The 22,122-nt window shown below is 40.5% G+C and overlaps 1 protein-coding gene and 1 pseudogene across 2 annotated transcripts in view; one reads left to right on the forward strand and one right to left on the reverse strand.

The window, feature by feature from the left end:
* NOTCH2 (notch receptor 2) overlaps positions 1 to 22,122 on the reverse strand; it is a 163,594-nt gene that overhangs the window by 59,017 nt on the left and 82,455 nt on the right. For both annotated transcript variants that reach the window (XM_042953671.1, XM_042953670.1), the window contains exons 5-6: positions 20,995 to 21,117; positions 261 to 494 (exon numbers count right to left, since the gene is read on the reverse strand). In XM_042953671.1, the coding sequence (XP_042809605.1) occupies positions 261 to 494; positions 20,995 to 21,117 (357 nt within the window). The remainder of the gene's footprint in view (positions 1 to 260; positions 495 to 20,994; positions 21,118 to 22,122) is intronic.
* On the forward strand, positions 7,867 to 10,850 carry LOC122228566 (annotated as a pseudogene).

Below are 22,122 nucleotides of genomic sequence, written 5' to 3' on the forward strand. Positions count from 1 at the left end.
CCTCAAATCTTAAGGAGGTCAACAGAAGTTCCCAAGGCAATAGTTACTAACTTTCATTTTAGGGGGATGAAAAACTGAGGTATGAAGATTTAAGATGAGAGCCAAAAGCCCTAAAGAAGACTACTTTCATAGCACTTGAGCTAGCAATTACACTTCCAGAATTGACACTTGACTAACATGTTCCTACAGATGCTCATTAAAAGATCCTGAATGCTCCCCGGCCCCTTCCGTGAACTCCAGTTCTGTCCTGCTGGCCTCACCTGCCTTTCCTTCAGGGCACATGCAAGAGAAGGAGGCCACGCGGTCAATGCACGTGGAGCCGGGAGTGCAGGAGGCGAAGGCGCAGTCATCGATGTTCTCACTGCAGTCGTCTCCACTCCAGCCATTGACACACACGCAGCCATAGCCGCCGTTGCGGTTGGTGCAGGTGCCTCCGTTCTGACAAGCGTTAGGTTGCAGCAGACACTCGTCTACATCCTCTGTGCAGAACTGTCCTTTGGGGGAAGAAAGTGCCTTTGATTAGGGCTCTGAAGTCCCAAAGAATTAGTACCACACCAGCTCCCGCACATGCCTCATCCTCATGTGACCTGCCTGAAATTCAGGCAAGTGGAACTCACAGCGGACCAGGTCTTCATGTGAATTTTAGGGCTACCATAGACAATCCACATGATATCTATTCCAGACAAATAAAGAGGAATGGAAACTGCCATTCCTAGAAATTCTGACGTGAGAATTTAGCCAACCTATTAAAGAAAAAATTAGTCTTGCAGCATCCTTAACTCAGTTAAATCCCTGGGGCAATGAATATGTAACTGAGAAGTGGGAAGAAGAATATAGGAGAGGAGTGAAAAACAGGAGTGAATGATTAGAAGGAATCTAAATGTCAAAATGTCAAGGCAGTTGTTCTATATCCTGATTGTATCAACGTCAACATCCTGGTTATGATACTGTACAACAGATTTGCATGATGATGTTATCATTGGGGGAGCCTTGGTAAACAATATAGGGTATCTCTCTGTATTAATTCTCATACTGCATGTGAAACTATGATAATCTCAAAACAAAAAGTTTAATTAAGAAATAAAAGAAAGGATGAGAGAAGGTAGGCAGCAGAGATGAAGGACATGAAAAGCTTTGGTAAACTGTAGAGGTGAAAGGCAACACCAAGATGACGGACGAAATTGGAGCAAACTGTGCACAGCCTGTGGCACCCAACCTTCAAGGATGTGGATTTGTGGAATAAGATGCAGAAAAGTGACCCAGTGATATAGAAGACGGAAAAAGGATTGGTTTGATCTGTCTGAAAAAGACCAAACTGAAGGACAATATGCGAGACCACTTATGGATATAAGGCAGGTCACTATAACAGCAAAGGATGGGGCCTATGACAAAAGCTCTCGGGCTCTGTGATAAGGAACAAAAGCATGTCTTCAGCTTACAAGCAAGGAATCTGTGATTAACAAGCAATTTAGTGCCAGACCACATGGATTATGAAACAAATTAATGAATATCAGTTTAGACAGCTATCAAAGGGAACTCATGTTCAGATCATCTGAATTCTCCAAAACACAACACAAGTGGCTGAAACTCAAAAAAAAAAAAAAAAAAAAAAACAAACCCTCAAGGTGTCCTTTAATTCTATCTTTGTTAAAGAATTCGATGAATAATTTAAAAAGGCCTGCTGGTGAAGAGGCCTCTCAATAAAAAAGCACATGATGTTTATACTCAGAAAATGCCAAGGCTATCCCTAGTCCCTAGAATTCCTAACAATAACTCAAGTGGCTCTTTTCAGAAAGCCTTCAATGTGCCCAGCTGTGTAGCCATCACTGCTAACAGAAGTTAGTTGTATCTGATCTAACCTAACTGACTGTCTATTCTTTACCCTAATCTAACCTGTACACCCATTATTACAGAACTACCATCTGAGGCACCAGGGTGGCTCAGTCGGTTAAGCGACTGACTTCAGCTCAGGTCGTGATCTCATGGTTCGTGGGCCTGAGCCCTGTGTCGGGCTCTGTGCTAACAGCTCAGACCTAGAGCCTGCTTCGGATTCTGTGTCTCCCTCTCTCTCTGCCCCTCCCCTACTCCTACTCTGTCTCTCTCTCAAAAAAAAAAAAAAAAAAAAAAAAGAACTAGCATTACTCTATTGCACTTACTTGATTCTACATCCATCTCCCATCACTTGGCTGTAAACAACCTCAGTTCGGAATATTTTTTTGTATCCCTAGCTAAAATCTCACTGACCAGGATGGCAGGATGGGTGTGTGGGCATCTCTGGAACTCTGTGCTCATCACCCCCATTCTGTGTGCTTCTCCTCACCCCACTTCATCCATATAATTCTTGAAGGAGTCACCATATCTTTACACGATCATGACCTCCTAATCTAGCTGACTGACCCAGGATGGGCATCTGACACAAGCTGTTATCACTATGTCCCTTTTCTAAATTTTTGGACTAGGGACCCTTTGCCACATGGACCAAAAGGATAAAGTGGCTGGTCTACAAAGTGATAGGGGTGAATCAGAAGTGCAAAGAGAAAAACAGAATCATGGTGGCATTCAAGTTGTTGGTTCCAGTTGTTCCTGAAGCCCAAATGCTCATAATGAGAGATGGCCCTTTCAGTAGGTTTCCCTAATTTCAGATGGGGATCTGTCAACTGCACCCCCCAGTATTAACTAATACGAACTGAGTGAGTGAGTGAGTGAGTCTGCATACACGCACAGGCAATCACTTCCCCCAGGGCACATGATGTCATTTATTGCAGAAAGCGCTGCTCCCTTACTCTACAGGCAGAAATGCTGCATCAGAGTAAAGACAGACATGTAATTAGGATACAGGTGGGATTTAGAAATGAAAACATGACTAAGAAGTAGGTAAAGAGGTACTGTAACCTGGAGATTACTGAGAGTCTTGTCTCTTAAGCTAACTCAAATATCTAGGGTACCCTCAAACCAAACTTATGTGGTGAATCTGAGCAATTTGGATGTTCTTTTTCTTTCTGACTGGCTCTGTGATAGTTCTGAGTATAGGACACTGTACGTTTAAAAATATCTCGTATGTATTTCTTACGTAACATAATATTCAGACACTTAAATATTATAGTAAGACAGACTAGGTAAATAAAACAATGCTTGGAATGGATATTTGGTACCCCTGGGAAAGGAAACCAAGAGTCATTGTTTCCCTGCTTTGAACCAGGCATTGTGCTGAGCTGTCACAAAATTTATCTCATTTAGAGTCGAGGAAATAGGCTCAGAGAGGTAAAATAACTGGTGTCAGGCAGGGAGAGCAGGGGAAGCAGGATTTAAACCAGAGCTGCCTACCTCTAAAACTCTTTTCTTTTTTTAATGTTTATTATTTATTTCTGAGAGAGAGACAGAGTGCAAGCAGGGGAGGGGCAGAGAGAGAGAGAGGGAGATGCAGAATCCGAAGCAGGCTCCAGGCTCCAAGCTGTCAGCACAGAGCCTGACACGGGGCTTGAACTCAGGAACCATGAGACCATGACCTGAGCCGAAGTCAGATGCTTAGCTGACTGAGCCACCCAGGCACCCCTAAAACTTTTAATGAAGATTTGAGGTGTGAGTCTGACCGTATCAAAACTGTCTTTGTGTGCCTCAGTTTCCCAAGTTCATGAAGGCACGAGGAAGTGAAGAGGGTGAAGAAGGATTGGAAGGACTCAAATCATTACTCACATGATCAGATTACTGGAAAAATTCAACACTCAAATTATTATCCAAAAATCAAATGTACTTTTAGGTACAGTTTGCTATTTTTTGAATGGGATTGTTGTTGAAGATTAGAACACCTGAGAACTGTATATCTATCTGTTAGATAATGTTTGTCAGAGTAACCAAATGTAGAGAGCCAAAAGCGCACTGGCTTATAAATTACTTTCTACAAAATGGGTCATTTTTCTCTAAGATTCAGGAACATTTCTCCAGAAAAACATTCCCTCTCAGACTCATTTCTGCCAGAATTTTTTTACTCTTCATTCCAATTCTACAAACCAGAATGAGGAAAATGGTAAGCTGGGAGGCCACTACAAGTGCTTGCTCCAAAATTCCCATTGGAATGCCTGCTAAGATACTGCCCCTCCTTCAGGCCACCACTTCTTGGCACAGGAGGAAATCAATGCAGAAGCCTAAGAATAAGAAACATGAGGGTCAGAAAGGTCATAAACTAGTAAGTGAGAGCACTGCCATTCAAATCCAGATCAGTCTGGCTCCAAATCTACTGCCCTTCTCACTACAGCAGTTTCCAGCCTTGCTTTCAATCAACAAGATCTGCAGGCTAGATCTCTGATCCTAGGATCATAAAGCACACTGAGAAGGCAGGAAGCATGTGATAATTAAAGAACACCCTTGGTACAGATGAGAATAAAGGCGGAAAGTCACTGAATATTGAAATAGGAAGAGTTTACGGTGGTCATCTGGAGGGGTTGGTGCATGGTCTGAGGTCATTTGGCTCTCCCCACTACTCCATGGCAAGAAAGCATTAACCTGAGCTGGAGGCAGAAGGCTCACTGAGGGTGGTAGGACTAGGTCCTGAAGACATCAAAATGACTGAAGGGTATTCTTTGGCTGGGGTTTAAAAAGAGGAAAGGTTGGAGATCATTTAAGGCTTTGAATTCTAGTATGAATTCTGAATGTGATACAACAAGCAAGGGGGAGTTATTATAGGCTCACACATGGGGGAAGACATGATCAAAACTGCATTTGAAGATTCGTCTAGGGTATAGGAGGGACTAAAACAAATGGCTCTCTGTTAGTAGGGAGAGAAGGAGACAGAACTAAGTTATGAGCTACCCAGCATACAAACGCATCTGGTGAAAAGGGAGAGCTATGTTGTATCCATGCCCTACCAAGCTACTAAATGTTCGACTCAAACAAGTCTCAGCATGGAGATCATCTGTGTCAACACACACACTTGGCTGGTGACTCCCAAAATATGTTGCACAAAGCTCTGTTAGGCAAGTTTTTGAGGGCATCAATTATCCCTCTTAGTAATTTCCACCTGCCAGATATTGCAAGCTACTGCTATTTAATGTTGAGGCTAAGGAACTGGGCTACTAGGCCCTTCCCATTTCCCATCAGCAAAAGACAAAAGAAGTAACTTGTTATTAGCAACTACCTTCTCTACTGCCACCATGAGTCTCGGCTAACTTGGTATGAAATGTCACAGTACCAAATCCTTGGCTGATACCTTAAACACTTAGGGCCACCCGTAGCTCCTGATAATTTTCTGGCTGATCACTTTTGCCTCTTAAATATATCTCAAATCTACACCTTCCCTTGCTATATTTTACTCCAGACACAATGACTTACTGTTGGCTCAAACATTAAGTTCTTTCTTACCAAAGAACCTCTGCATATCCTATTCTCACCACCTCAAAATATTCTTCTCCCTCTTATTTATATGGCTAGTAACTTCCCATTCTTTGACTTCTCTTATAACTTAACTAGATATCCAAATTCACATCTTCCCAATTTTCTCCATATGCATCTATTTAATTCACTCTATCCTGCCACCATCAAAAGTTGAACTTTTGTATTTATTTATTCTTTACAGAATAAATACATATATTTATTCTTTATAGAATAAAGAATATATTTATTTATTCTTTTCTCTGCCCCTATTAGACTATATGCTCCTTGAGGACAGGAACTGTGGCTGCCATTCACCTCAGTTTATGTATCTGGCACTTTACCAGGCACTGGGTAAAACAGACCTTAGACTTCAGATTTAATGTAATGTGCTCATTTTACACACAGGGAAACTAGGGCCAGAAAGGTGCGGTGACTTGTCCACATTTGCACAACGAGTTGGAGGAATGTTAGAAATAGACAAAATTAAAAAATGGAAATCATCAAGTGCTGAAAAGGATGTTGGGGGTGTGAGGTCATAGCAGATCAAGTTAGTCGTCTGAATAAGGAAGGGGACTCTGAGCTGGCTGTTGAGAGACAGAGCAGGATTGAGAAACACAGGGGAAAAGCGAGGCACTTCAGTAGTGCTACTAAGGAAGACAATACTAAAGACCCACCATCAGAAAATATGTCTGCTGCATTAGTTTTGTTGGAGTAGGTCACCTTCATGTCGATCGTTTCTTACTGCCTCATCCTATGGTCTTAAAATCAAAGGATGAATGAGTTAGATTGTGGGCACAGCCTCTGGAAGTTAATATAAGAGAGTGAACCCAAGAGAGCTGTACTGAAATGGAAACCATGACTGAGGCTTCATCAGCATCAAGCTCTAGCCCAGTGAGCCATGGACCTCTAAACAGACACCACTTATGAGTTACAACACACTGGGATACAAACAGCTCATTATGGCTCTTTCAAGGTACCACAAACAAACCACCAATCTGACTTGGAGTTACAAGTGACTGTGAAGTGAGAGGAAAGGAAAAACAGAAAAGAAATGATCACTGACCCTTAGCACTTCAGGATAAAGTCCTTTCCCTGCCTAGTCATCTCTCAACTGTGAAGTGCGTGGGAAAAACTTTTATCACATCAGTGGCCCTGTTAAGGGTCAACTCTCATTGCAACAACAATCAGCACATGAAGAATAATATAAAAAATGAGTTTGGCAGGCCCTTGCTCTGGACCTGCTACCTCCTCTGTTGTGGTTAAATCAAGAGAATTCAGTCTCCAGTATCTCCTTCCAGCCAGCGATCACCCAAGCTCCTAAGTGTGGAGGTTCCATCTTTCCATATCATAGCAGAGCACACCCATAACCTTGTCCTACAGAAGCTTCTCTATGCACAGATGCTCTATTCCACTGCAGAAGTGTAAGATCAGAGGATAAGCTTGACTGTCCTAGTCCTGGCTGGGTCTAGAGCTGGTTGAAACATTCTGTATAAACTCTGGAATCTACAGGTTCTGCCTGAGAAAACATGTGCACTAATGCACAAACAACATAAATGTGTATAAGAGGCCTGGGGGTATGCAAGTGGCTAAGGGGATAATGTGGGAGGAGGGGATATACATACAGATAAATGCAAGAATCTCAGTGAATGTTGCCCCAATCCGAGACACCATCAGCTTTTCTAGGACTCCTCAAAAGCCTGGTTTCCCTGTATCCTGACCAATATATTTCCTAAAGAATCACCAGAATGATCTCAATGTATACTATTTGCCTGATCAAATCCTTTGATGACAAAGGGTTTGATGACTTCATTATAGTTAGGATGAAATTCTAAATGCTATCCATTTTTTTCTGCCAATCTCTCTAGTCTCTCCTTTGGGAACACCACTAGCTCTAGCCACTCTGGCTTTTTTTCATTTCTCAAAATGATCACAGTCTTTCCTCAGGGTCTTTGCACATGGTGTTCCCCATGTCTGGAACACTCTCATCTCTACCTTTCCCAGACTAATTCTTACTCACTGTCCATAGCTAAAATGTCACCTGCTCAAAAAGACATTACAGGGCTACCCCCAAATCAACTAGTTCTGCCTGTTAATATGCTCTCCTAATAACCCCTGCTTTTTGTGAAAGCATTTATTACAGTTCAAAATTTTATAGTTAAGTATATGATTTATGTCTGTGTTCCTCACTAGACTATAAGTTCCCTGAAGAAATGGGTGGTAGCTATTAACTTCATCAGTGAATCCCCATCACTTAGCATAGTGGCCAGCTAATAATACTTCTTGAGAAGTATTCAAAAGTATTTGTTAAGCAAAAGTTTATCTGGACCTGTCTTATTTTACTTAGGTCATTCTAATGCCAAAATAATAACCATCTTTCCAATCATCTCCCTTGCACCTTTATTCATACTCCCAAAGTTTCCATTACCCTGTATTGACATTAACCAGTCAATACCCAAGCTTCTCATTCTATCCCCTCCTTATTTGCTGAACTCCATTCCATTTATGACACACCCAATTCATCTTGCCTTTTGATCCTAATCCTTCAACTGTCTCAAAAGTAATTCTACACTATGGCAGATACCTTCCCTCTTCAACTGAAACCTAAGATTTCCCTAAAGACTATACCCCAGTCAGCCCTCTTCAGTAGATGCCCCCCCTCCTCTTCTAATTACCTCCATCTGCATGAAGGTAAGTAGACAAAGAATCCATGTTTTCTTTATTCCTTAACGCTGCTACTGACTTCAAATAGTAAAAATATATTTATTAAGTAATTTCTAGGTACCAGATTCTGTGATACATACGTATATTGTTGTCAAATGTAATCTTCTCATACAATTAGACTGGTTTCACAGATGTAGTACAGACCTGGTCTACACCAAAGAAAAATACTAAAGTATCTCAGGAAGTAGGGAGAAGAGGCTCTGACAGAACCCAGTAACAGCCCTGAATTTGGAAAGATAAGATTGGGCCAACAACAACTGAAATTTTTAATGTTCTTGTTCATTCATTCATTCATTCATTCAATAAATACGTATATACCATGTGCCAGGCCCTGACCCTATATACACTGAGGTTATACTGGTAAACAAAACAGTTGGGGCTTCTACCCTGCAAATAGGGGTTTTACAACCAAACACAATTATAATAGAGAGTGCTAAATGTTCTAACGGATAGAGGTTGCCTTGGGAGCATAAAGTAGGAGAATAGAGAAGAACTATGTTTTGAAGGTCCAGTTGGGGATAGTATGTTTCATTGGCAAGCTACAATCGTGGGACTTAATGACAGCCCATGTAAAAGCAGTGTAATGTTTTTTGACATTCTATTTTCCTACAAACTACCCCTTCGAACCACCTAAGTAAGGTTGCATCTACAACAAGAATTTATATCTAAATATTAACAGCAATGGCAGTAGTTTTCTTGGTATTTGAAGATCAGTGATCTCCTGCTTTAACTATTTCTAAAGTTCTTTTACCCATTTGTTCACTGCTTTGTGACCCAAACCCAGATGACCCTAGCTCCAGAGACTACATGGATCTATAAAACAGACAGAGATAAGTACAACAGAATATCTCGGGAATAAACTCAGAAGTATGCCATGTGATGCTACCTTAAGGTCACACTTGCAATACAGTTGAATAAACTTTAAATTGTGTTAACAGGAAAGAAAGAGATTTTATATGTTAACCGGGTTGTGAGTGTGAATGTGTGTGGAAGCGTGTGTAGAAAGAGGGTAGAGTGAGGAGTATTTCAGGCAGAAGTAAGTGTATGTATATGGGTCTGAATAGAAGAGAAAGCATGCCTCATTTGAGTGAATGAAAAAAAAGTCAGTGTGGTTCACTTACAAGGCATGGATCAGGCGAGGTATGGCTGGAGAGGGAGCTACATACAGAGCCTTGGAGCTCTATCCAAAGACAAGGAGGACCCACTGAAGCATTTTAAGCAAAGAAACAACACGATCCAATTTGTGTTTCAGAAAGCCCACTCGGCTGCTGTGAGGAGAATGGACTGAACTCCACCTCACCCCTCCAGGTCAATAGCAATTTAAAGCACTGGGGAGTCCTGGGGTTCCTGTGGCCGCTATAGCAACAAGAGAGTCTGCAGTACATCTGGGGCAAATTCCGGATGCAGCAGCACCAAAGAGCACCCAGGGTTAGCCCCTGTATGGAGAGCAATCGATGCTGTGCCAATGCTGGATGTTCAGAAAGCTGACCCCTGGCACAAAGGCTTCTCCACACAAGAAGAGGAGAATGGTGCCAAGCTTCAGTCCCCCTGCTAGGAGGCCCACACTCCAGCTCTCTCACCACCTTCTTGGGTTGCTGGGCTGTTAAACCAGTTTACATAAAGAGCCCCTCACCTCACTGCAGCGGGGCTTCCAAAGAGAATCAACCAACTCTATGGGCAGCAGTGACTGTGAGCAGAATGAGTAAAATGGAAAAAACCAACATGGGGCCTATTGAAACATTCTGCAATCCGAAAGACGGAGAATGTAAATGTAGAGGAAGATGCGTACTTGTGAAAAAGTTCACTTCCAGAAATTAATACATCTTAGAAAGAGTTGGCTCTACATTCGCAATAAATGTAGACAAATGTAGGTTTTAAAAAGAGATGAAAAATAATACAGGACACTGGACTCTGATGAAGAAGGACAGGCTGAGAAAAAGGGAGAAATAGAGAAGACCTAGATACAACGAGTTAATATTGTAAGAATATAAAAATGCAATTCAAATAAATATCATAGTCGGAAGCTATGAAGGACAAACTGACAATGAAGAAAAATAAATTAATGTTATGAAGGAAATGCTTAAGAAGCGCTCATCAAATGCAAAGGAAAGACAAGAAAATTAAAATATCAAGAGAGAAGATCATAGCTACGAGAAAGAATGAAGACCTAATTAAAGATAATAGAAGACACGAAACAAATGGAAAAAAAATGAAAAAGATAATCTTTTCTGAGGGGAGAATACCCCTAAGTCTGCAGATCCAAAGGGCAAAAGTACTAGGAGAAAAAATAATAGGGGTATATCTAGACCCATGCTGGTTAAAGATTTTATTTTAAAGGGAAAGGAGAGGAGGGGGGAAGGAGAGAGAATGACTTGTCTGACATTGGACATCCCTATAATGTTCGCAAAATGCAAAGGAACAATGTCTAGGAACCTGTTAAGATTGATTTGTGACCCAAGAATTCAATATCTAGAATACATGCCATTTGTGTATGAAGGCAACTAAATTAAATGGTATTTTTAAAATATCTAAGAGCTCTGAAGACATGCCAACATGCAACATTTGGAAAAAATTACTCAAAGATGTATTCATTTGACTGAAAAAATAAACCAAAATAAAGAATCCAGGAATGAAAAGGCTGTTACATAAATGTACTGGTAGTTAACAAAAAACAAGTTACATATAAAATTAAGTCTAAAATATTATAAAGTAGATTATAAAACAATGTAAATATCAAGAATAATTTTAAAAGAAAATGTGTAAGTTATTTTTCCTTCCCTTCCCCTATGATTAGCTGTTGTTTCTCAAATTCCGTATGAGTGAAATCATATATCTGTTTCTCTGCCTTTAGCATAATAATACACTCTAGCTCCACCGACATTGTTGCAAATGGCAAGATTTCATTCTTTTTCATTGCCAAGTAGTATTCCATTGTATGTATGTGTGTGTGTGTGTGTGTGTGTGTATCTGTGTGTGTATGTGTACACACACACACACACACACACACAACATCTTTATCCATTCATCAGTCGATAGGCATTTAGGCTCTTTCCATAATTTGGCTATTGTTGATAGTGCTGCTATAAACTTCGGGGTGCACGTGCCCCTTCAAATCAGCATTTTTGTATCCTCTGGATAAATTCCTAGTAGTGAAATTGCTGGGTCATAGGGTGGTTCTATTTTTAATTGAAGAAAAAATAAGATAAAAACAGGGAAGGAAGCAAACCATAAGAGACTCTTAAATACAGAGAACAAACTGAGGGTTGCGGGAGGTGAGGTAAGTGGGGGGATGAGTTAAATGGGTGGTGGACATTAAGGAAGGCACTTTCTGTGATGAGCACTGGGTGTCATATGTAAGAGATGAATCACTGGGTTCTACTCCTGAAGCCAAGACTATACTGTATGTTAACTAATTTGAGTTTAAATAAAAAAAGAAAAGGCATAAGATTTTAAAATTCAACAGCAATACTATGGTATGAATTAAAAAAATTTTTTTTAATGTTTATTTATTTTTGAGAGAGAGAGACACACACAGAGCTTGAGCAGGGGAGGGGCAGAGAGAGAGGGAGACACAGAATCCGAAGCAGACTCCAGGCTCTGAGCTGTCAGCACAGAGCCTGACGCAGGGCTCGGACTCATAGACCGCGAGATCGTGACCTGAGCCAAAGTCGGCCGCTCAACCAACTGAGCCACCCAGGCGCCCCTAGTATGAATTTTTAAATCCCAGATCATATAAACAAAATCTGGAGAATGAAAAAAAGATATAATAAAACTAAAAGTATGCTTATTCCTCATCTTACAGAAGAGTCAGTTAGTATACGCAAAAGTTTCACTTTTGACACTAAAAAGTAGAGATGGATTCATATGCAAATTTTTCTATACAGGCATATTTAAAAAAAACTAATACCAATAATTTATTTTTATTAAAAATTTTTTTAATGTTTATTTATTTTTGAGAGAGAGAGACAGAGCATGAGCTGGGGATAGGGACAGAGAGACACAGAATCTGAAGCAGGCTCTAGGCTCCAAGCCCAGAGCCCAATGTGGGGCTCGAACCCATGAACAGCGAGATCATGACCTAAGCTGAAGTCGGAAGCCCAGGTGCCCCTAAATACTAATAGTTTAAATCATCTCACATCTTTCTGTTGTCCTCATAGACCAATCTCCACCTCCCTGAATGACTTACACATGTGACTTAAAATCTTACCCCTTCCCTTCCCATCTCCCATTAAATTAAATACCTGAGTTGAGGACTAATAAGGTCATCTAAGCCAAGAGTTCTTATTTTTCTCAACCCAACAGCCTCCATATCTGCTCCATATCACAAGCACATTCACATTTTGGATCTAATTATGAGACACTCATTGTTCCAACCCTAAGTTCTCAAATTTGGTACTTCAACTCTGATGATAACTTCCCATTTCCCTCCTTTCCCATTCCCAACAACCATTTCACCTAATTATCCCCTACTAACACTTGTAAGAGTCAAGCCCTCCTAAATAACCCAGTTCATTAGCCAACCCCCTTCTAGCTGCCTTACTTCATCTAGCCTAGGTTCTATGGTCTATCATATGAATGCATGATGAATGAATTAGTGAATGAATGAATGAATGAAGTTTCTGTCCCCTACAGCTACTGCCCTGCATTTCTCCCCTTTTTAGCTCACAAAACTCTTGAGTAAGTGATCTACACCCACTCTTCCCCCTTCCTCCACACCCACCTTCCCCCCCTCCCAATTTAACCCCTTGCAATTTGGCTTCCTTCTCTCCTTTATACTGAAACTACATTTTAGAAGATTTCCAATGACCTCAAAAATGCTTACTAACTTTGCAGTTATCATTCTTATCTCAGTGTCTTGGTGGTCATTCATTCAAAAACTACTATTTGTTACCATTGGTCCTGAGAATGCCAAAATAAGTAAGACCACCCCCATCCTCCAGAGGCTGAGAGTCTCTCAGGTGAGGTAAGCATATAAACCAGTAACAGTGGTAAAATATCACAGATGCCACCACAGAAGCATGCAGAGCTGAGTCAAGGGCACAGTCTTAAAATGCAGCCCCTGGCTCAGGGATGCTGTCATGGCAAAGCTTTTCCCAACAGGCACACATCCCCTTCCCCCACCTTCCTTCTTTGGATCCCTTTCCTCCTCCATTTTCTGAAATGTGAACATTTTTCACAATTTAGATCCAAACTTTCTGTTCTCACACCACACACTTCCCTTACAGACCTGAAACATTCCCAGGGCAAACAAAAGCAACATTCAAAATCTGAGTCTAGAGCCCCTGCCTCTAATTTTGACCTCCTGGGTCTTACTGTTAAGTGTTTTCCTCTTGGAAAACTCACCAGCATCTCTAGTCCATTTCTGTCTCTGTCAGTAGAATCCACATTCTCCCATTATGCAGATTCAAAACAGAAGCTAACTCTGCTCTGTTTCCCCCTTCATCCAACCAACTACTTAGATGGCCCCCAATTCCTATCCATCTCTTCTTTCAAACTCATGTTGATTCATAGTTTCTACCTCCTACTGTGGTTACATATAGACTTTCTTCTTTCTTCCTAGCGAATTTGACCACTCTTAAAAGAATTGATTTCTTTCTTCTCTGTGTCTCTTATAGCATCCAGCATAGTATACTGGATATAACAGTATATTCAATAAATATGTTATAGAAGCTATCTTACAACCATTCTGTGGGAGCTTGAAAAGCCATGGAGTGAAAATGGATCTAGCCTTGGAGACAGCCAATGCCGGACATGGAGTCATGGACCACCGGGGCACAAAAAATCCCTCATTCTCGCCTCCTGCATTTTGTGGGGAGCTATCCTAACTACTCACCCCTGTTCACACCAACATGACCACTCATCAACTCTGAGACCTTTGGGACGAGGGTGATTCAGGTCAGCACCCTGACAGTCTGCCCAGCTGACAGAAAACTGAAATTGGGTGGGGAAGGAGAATTCCAGAAAACAGGCTTTCATCAAGTCCTCACAATCAAGTTCACAGCAGAGAAATTGAAATGGGAGATTTACGTTCCCGTTCCCTCATGCAAAATACAAATGAGAACACTTGTGTAGTCCCAGATACGAATAGTTTCCACTCTCAACCAAAACCCTCCAATCCTACAATATTTAACAAACAGAGAAGTGGTTGTGACAAAAGTCTCATCCTAGGGAGCAGCTTGTCACCAACCAGAGGTGAGACTGAAATGAGACATCTAATTCAAAATCAAAATACTGCCACGAAAAGACTCCATTCCCAGACACAGGAGCTCACGCACCACCTTTGGCAATATGTACTTGCTGATTCATGCCAAAAGTTTTTACTGAAATTGGAGCAACTAACAATAAAGGGAATTGTAACCAACTCTTCGGGCTCATCATGTTATAAAAGGAGAGTGGAGAGAAAATGTGGTTGGTTTTATTTGACTCATGTCCACCTAACTTCCATTGTTCACTTCTGCTTAGCGTCCCAGAGCACTATTCCAAGCCCAAGCTGAAATTACATTTCTGGGTTAATAACAAGCACAGGAAAATAAATCACGTCTGCCCTAGGAGTGAACCCAAACCAAGAGTTGCCAGAGAGGAATTTGTGAGTTGAGTCTAGAGGCAACTTTAATTCTGAAGGAAATGAACCTTTAAAAAGAAAATCCAAATAGCTATCCATGTAGACAAAACATTAATCTACGCTGCTTTAATTAATTTGGGGGCCTTTTATAACTTTGTTTTCTCTTAAGTGGATATCTGCCAGAGCAGAACTTCTCTCATAAGATATCTTGGGGCCAAATACAGTAATAGTAGAGACATTTGTGCTCAGGCTTCATCAAATCCTTAGGTTTATTTCCATTTCCTAAAGGAATATCCAACTACTCAGACTTCTCTCTACAATAAAATCCCTATAAAAAAGGAAACCATTTGCCCAACCCCCAACACCAATTTCTTTCTTTCACCTGGGCTTTAGTTCATCCAGAAGAGTGGTAGCTTTTGAAGGTACAAACTGATACTATTCTAGACGGCCATGTCAGGTGAAAAGACTAGATCAGAACACAGTTCTGTCCCAAACTGATGTGGAAATCACACCAGAACAAGGCCGACATGCTTTCTTCTGATGAGGCCAACCCAACCCCCCCTGTGCAGACAGTTGCAAGTCTATCCTTCTACTCCCCCGGATCAGAGATGATGCTCCAGCACAGTAGCAGCAATGGTAATGCCTACAGAACACCCTTCCACCTGACGTAGTGCTGTCTGACAGGAGTATCATGAAACACACAGATATAATTTAAAATTTTCTGCTAGCACTTAAAAAAAGGAAAAAGACACCCCTTCTCACTGCCCTGACCTGCCCCTTGGGCCATGAGAACCAGCTGAGCTGCCTTAACTCAGGCCTTAGGCATCCTTGGCCCCAGAACCCTAATAAACCTGCTTTGTCTCCTGTCAAAAAAAAAAAAAAAAGGAAAAAGAAACCAATGAAACCAACTTTCATATCTTATTTTATCTAGTTCAATATATCCCAAACACTATCATTTTGGTATCTAACCAATATTTAAAACATTATTAGCAAGACATTTTACATTTATCTTGCATGCTAAATTTTCAAAATCAGGTATTTAGGGGCACCTGGGTGGCTCAGTCAGTTAACCATCCGACTTCGGTTCAGGTCATGATCTCATGGTTCATGAGTTCAAGCCCCACGTCGGGCTCTGTGCTGACAGCTGAGAGCCTGGAGCCTGCTTCGGATTCTGTGTCTCCCTAGCTCTCTGCCCCTCCCCCCACCCACACTCTGTCTCTGTCTCTCTCCCTAAAATAAGTAAACTATTTAAAAAATTCAAAATCAGGTATTTTACAGCTGTAGCACATCTCAATTCAACCTGCCACACTTCAGATACTCAACAGCAAAATATGGCTAATGATTACCGTATCAAACAGCATGGATCTACAATGTTTTTTACATGAAAAGTACAATTCACAGTTGTAATTGTAATTTACCATTACATTTAAATGAAATTTAATTTACATGATAAATGAAAGGCTCAAAAAGCTTTTCATTGAGCCATTTATTCTCCCAATACCCCAATAAAGTAACTAAGAGATATTAGCTCCATGGATAGCAAATAAAGCCTTCTGAAGAAAAGGAAGCTGACTCATTTATCCCAAATCAAACCATGAAAAGACTTGGAAAACATTTCTGGTCATCTTGAAGCCCAGAACTTGCTACAAAAGACCAAACCTTCTGCATCTGTGCAGTTATAAAACAACACAGTACCTATCGGGCTCCTGTCATTAAAAACTAATATAATGCTGGGCACCTGGGTGGCTCAGTCAGTTAAGCATCCGACTTAGGCTCAGGTCGTGATCTCATAGTTCATGAGTTCGAGCCCCGCGTCAGGCTCTGTGCTGACAGCTCGGAGCCTGGAGCCGTCTTAGGATTCTGTGTCTCCCTCTCTCTCTGCCCCTCCCCCGCTCATGCTCTGTCTCTATTTCAAAAATAAATAAACATTTAAAAAAAATTTTAAAACTAATATGCTGTATGTTAACAGCACTGGAATTAAAATAAAAAACATAATTAAAAAAACATGGCAAATTTACAAATCTCCTTTATTTCAAAGTGATACCTAATTTCTTCAACTATGTAATCCCATCCATTCTTTTTTTAAGTTTATTTATTTATTTATTTTGAGAGACAGTGCCATGCAGGACAGGGAAGAATTTCAAAGCAGGCTCTGCACTGTCAGCACAGAGTGTGATATGGGGCTCGAACCCACAAATCATGAGATCCTGACCTCATCCTGAGCCAAAATCAAGAGTCAGATGCATAAGCAACTGAGCCACCCAGGCGCCCCTAATCCCATCCATTCTTTTTCAGATACCTAGAACTTCATTTCCTCTCCTAGTAGATAACTCCAACCCTTCTTTACTATTGCATCAAAAGCCAGATCAAATAACAGTTCATACTTCAACTCTACAGCTACAAATTATAGGAGGAGTTCTGAACAAAGCTGCAATAAGGCTCTTGGATATAGTAAAAAAAAAAAAAAAAAAAAAAAAAAATCACCAGACTGAATAAAATATTAACTCAATATTGACTTCTAATTTCAAAGTAACCAGGAAAATTTCTAAAATGGAAAAAAAATCAAAGAATGAATCACCATTTTCTAAAATAATAGAACTGTAAATTGAACTTAGTCTATTAAACAGACTCAGGAGCACCTGGGTGGCTCAGTCAGTTGAGCGTCTGACTTCAGGCTCAGGTCATGATCTCACAGTTCATGAGTTTGAGCCCCACGTTGGGCTCCGTGCTGACAGCTCAGAGCCTGGAGCCTGCTTTGGATTCTGTGTCTCCCTCTCTCTCTGCCCCTCCCCTGCTCACGCTCTGTTTGTCTGTCTGTCTCTCTCTCAAAACTAAATAAAAACATTAAATTTTTTTAAATAAATAAAATAAAAAGGCTCAAAATCTTTAAAAAATTTTAAAAAACAACCCATAGAGTCAATTTGTATAGAAAAAAGACCACAGATTTGAGCACAGACTTGGAGTTCAACAAGTCTAGATTCAAACCCTAACCCAACCACTATGTGCCTTGAGTAAACTGTTTAACCCTTCTAAATATCCATCATCATATTTAATAAACACTACCCCTAATACAGTTATCACAAAGAACACACAAAATAAAACACTGTAATTAGCACATTATCTGGTTACTAACAAACATTAGTTAACTCCCAGCCCAGTCCCATTCATTTCTTTAATTTGTATAAAACAGAAAATATTAATCTGAATTTATAGCTCTGATATCAATAGAAATAGGAACACTGTGATGCCCAATTTTCTTTTTATTCTTCTCAGAATGAGGTGAGGGCTGGGATGGTGAACAGCTCAGCTGTATGCTACTGAGAACAAAGGTCTGTAAAGAGTTCTAGAAAGTGGTGTCCTCAACAATAGTTCAGTCACCCCATAACTCAGTATCTTCCTCACCTCAACCATTTAATAAAGCCAATACGAATGTGGCGAGCACTGTCACCGATGAATGTATGGGGTAGTAAGAGAACCCAGAGAATACCTAGCTCAACCTGGAGGGAGGTCATGGAAAATTCCCCGAAGGAGGCAGTCACCTGAACTAAACCAGGCAGGCAAAACTGGTGAGGACTACAGGGAAAGGAGCGGAGAAGGGAAAGCTGTAGAAAAAGAACTGTGTGAGTGAAGACATAGGATGTGGTTAGATGTGGGAGAACTGGAAGCAGTTCTTATCGCTGGAGTATGAAGCGCTGTTGGATACATGAGAAGAATGGAGAAGCAAACAGGGCTGGGGCCAGGAAGGAATTCATATAACAGAGGAAGGACCTTGGACTTGACCCTGTCAGTGATGGGGATAGCAAACAACAAGGCTGCCACTGGGGGCGCCTGGATGGCTCAGTCGGTTAAGTGTCTGGCTTCAGCTCAGGTCATGATCTCCCGGTTCATGAGTTCTAGCCCTGCGTCAGACTCTGTGCTGACAGCTCAGAGTCCGGAACCTGCTTCAGATTCTCTCTCTCTCTCTCTCTCTCTCTCTCTCTCTCTCTCTCTCTGCCCCTCTCCTGCTCACACTGCCTCTGTCTCTCAAAAATAAATAAGTGTTAAAAAAAATTAAAAAAAAAAAACAAACAAGGCTGCCACTAGAAATCAAAGAATTGGCATGAGTGAAAAAAGAGGAAGGAAATCTGTGGTGGGAAACCGAAGACTGAGAGTCACATTAAATGACAGCACATCAAAAGAAATAAATATTGCCACAGTGAACTTATCCAGCATTTCTGCCAACCTTTCTAAAAAAATGCACACACACATGGAGAAAGAAACATCCTATAAGGATGTTCATATAAAGAGGTACTTCTTAAAAATCCTGGGGTATGAAATTGTATTAAAATATCATTTCACTGGCAGAGCTTTCCCCAAGAGTGCACCTTCCTAGTTAATATCAAAGCAGAAAACTGAGTGTAGTATCAAAGAAAATTCAGCAATGAAATCACGATAGCATTTAATCTTTATTGGCATCAGAAGCCTTAGTACCTAATATAACAAAGAGACACTCTCCCACAGGGCAAGGAGATTATTAGAATGGGGTCAAATTCCCAACAAGCATCTCATCCTGTCCAATATCACTGTAAGGATCATTAAAAAGAGAAAAATTTTAATTTTTCCAGTTATTATTATCATTACTTCGCAGTAATTTTTTTGAATTGAAAAAAATGGTCTCTGAAAAAACCTACCAGAGAAATGGCAAAAGCTAAAGAGGAGAGAGAATATGACAGAAAGAGCAGAGGGTTGAGAGTGAGGTCCTAGGATCAAGACACCAAGAAGAAATTCTAGAGGAAGTCCAATACTAGGGAAACCCAGTAGAAAAGTATTAAAAAGAACAATCTGGGGATTAAAAGCAAAAATGTGTGCCCTTCCAGGAAATCATGTTATTAAAGTTTTAAACCCTTTTAATCTTTTTCTATTCATAGTGTACAGATCTAAAGAGTACTCTAAATAATTAGCTGCTACAGATAAGGGAAAGCAATTTGGAGACTAAAGAATACCAGGTAGTAATGGCGGCAATCCAACATTAAGACTTCTTTGCTGGGCAAAATCCCTCCCTGGTGCTGGAGTTTCTTCCTTATAACATTAGCTTATTCTTGGGTTTCCACATTAAATCATCAAGTTCTCTCAAAAGGGCTCAGTTCTTAGTCACTTAATCAGCTCTTAATTGTTTCCACTTTCAGTTAGATAAACAGATGTAAACAGAAATTAGAACCAAATGTCTGCATAAAATCACTTAACTTTCAAAAATAAGTGGAAAATCTGCCTGAGACAACATCAGACACTTCCAAGAGGCTGTAAAATTAAGCAAGACTACTCTTCTAATGTCAGAGGCCGAAAAATCTATCGTATGTGCAAAAGGGGATACAAAAAAGGAAAAAAATTAGAAATGTAGACGGGTGTCATAAAAATAATGTCATCAAGCCTGGGTGGCTCAGTTGGTTAAATGTCCAACTTCGGCTCAGGTCATGATCTCACAGCTCGTGAGTTCGAGCCCCGCGGCGAGCTCTGTGCTGACAGCTCAGAGCCTGGAGCCTGCTTCGGATTCTGTGTCTCCCCCTCTCTCTGCCCCTCCCCTGCTCACGCTTGCACTCTCTCTCTGTGTCAAAAATAAATAAGCTTAAAAATAAAAAATTTTTTTTAAATAATAATGTCATCAACAGTACCTGCCCTGCAATTATCCTTTGCATAATTACAGGACATGACAATAAGATGAAACAGATTTCTGTCCATGAATAAGCTCTGAACTCTTGTAGTGTGTATAACTTATTTTCACTTTTTAGTTGGAAGAAGGAAGAGTATTTCAATAGCTTTTTCATACAATTATGATTATTCTTTGATACTACACCAAAACTTAACGAGTTGTAGGTTTTATCCCAGCTTTACTGAGATATAGTTGACATATAACATCGTAGAAGTTTAGAGTATACAATGTGATGATTTGATATATGTGTGAGTTAACACATCCATTACTTCAGATAGTAACCATTTGTTTGTAAGTGTGGTAAGAACATTTATATTTTCATAGTTAATTATGTTCTCTTCCTCTCAAATATTTATTAAGTATCTGCTATGTTCCAGGCAATGTGCTGCTTTTCCCAGACCTCAGAGTCTGTCAGTCATGCCCTTCCCTCATACCTGCCAGAACACCTCAGCATGGTGCTGAGTTCAGAGCAGCTGCCCAATAAATACCTGTAAAAAGATTTTTCTTTAAATGAACATAATAAGAGAACATATGGGGTTAGCACTATACCCAATGATGTAGCACAGAGAGCCTTGTAAAAGATGCTCACTTCACTAGCAGCCTGCCTCTGGTCACCAACCCACCTCCCCTTCTGACTGAGTCACCACAGCGTGCATACCTGTCCACTGAGGGGGGCAGCGGCAGTTGTAAGTATTAACCCCGTCCACACAAACTCCTCCATTCTGACACTTGTGGTTAGGGCAGTCATCAATATTCCGCTCACAGGTGATCCCTTCAAAACCTGGTTACAGAAGAACAAGAAAAAATAATGAATTCTCAGGCAGAAGTGATCAGCTCTTCCACAGAACACGGTCATCAGAACAGACCTACTTCATTATTTCAGTTCAACAGCCAGCAGCTGGCCAACTATGTATCTGCTCACCATACAGACTCACCAAACAGAAAATCCCCCAATCTTCTGTCTTCTCTTACCTCAAGAATAGCTAGACGGTTAAAGTGACTCATTATGCCAATGACATGACATGCCTTCACAGTTACCTCACAAGTACTTCAAAGTATTTTTATGAAATAAAATCCCACTGAAGATAAATGTCTACTTGGACAACTATTCACTGGTTCTTAAAAAAAGCGGGGGAGGGGAGTAGATTTTCCCCTGCTCGATGCTGGATTAATAGGGAGAACAGATAAAAGATCACCTAATTAAATTTAAATTCAGTTACTTTTTTCTTGAGGTTGGGGTGAGGAACATAAGAAAAATACTAAGCTCACAGTCTAAAGATATGGGTCAAGTTCCAATCTCACTACCTACAAGCTTTTGAACACGGTAAATTACAAACTCTGAATTTGCTTCCTCATCTGTAAAATGAGGCTGATTCCACTTGAGCAACCTGTCTTCCTAGGTTGTTATGAGTGTCGTATCACGAGTACATTATATATGTAAAAAGCTGTCTGAAAATGGGATGGCATTATTACTAATTAAACTTACCAGCCTCTCAAATTCTTCCTCCTGCTCTGCACATTTATAGCATTATTTCCTTTCTCTTGATTTTTCTCTTTTATGAAAAGTGAAACCAGCACACCAAGCTTCATCCTAACTGCCCACAGTGTGTTTCTCTGTAGTTTATATATTGAGCTTTTTCTTTTCTTTCTCCTTGCTGCCAAATCCCTTAGCTATTAAAATAGAAGACTACCAGCCTTAAAACTGAATGTTCAACTGAACAGTCTCCTGTTTGAAATATAGTATGACTAACTATTTGCCTCTTCAAAATGTCCCTTAAGGTTCCTC

This window comes from Panthera leo, chromosome C1, assembly GCF_018350215.1.
Source record: "Panthera leo isolate Ple1 chromosome C1, P.leo_Ple1_pat1.1, whole genome shotgun sequence".
NCBI lineage: Eukaryota > Metazoa > Chordata > Mammalia > Carnivora > Felidae > Panthera > Panthera leo.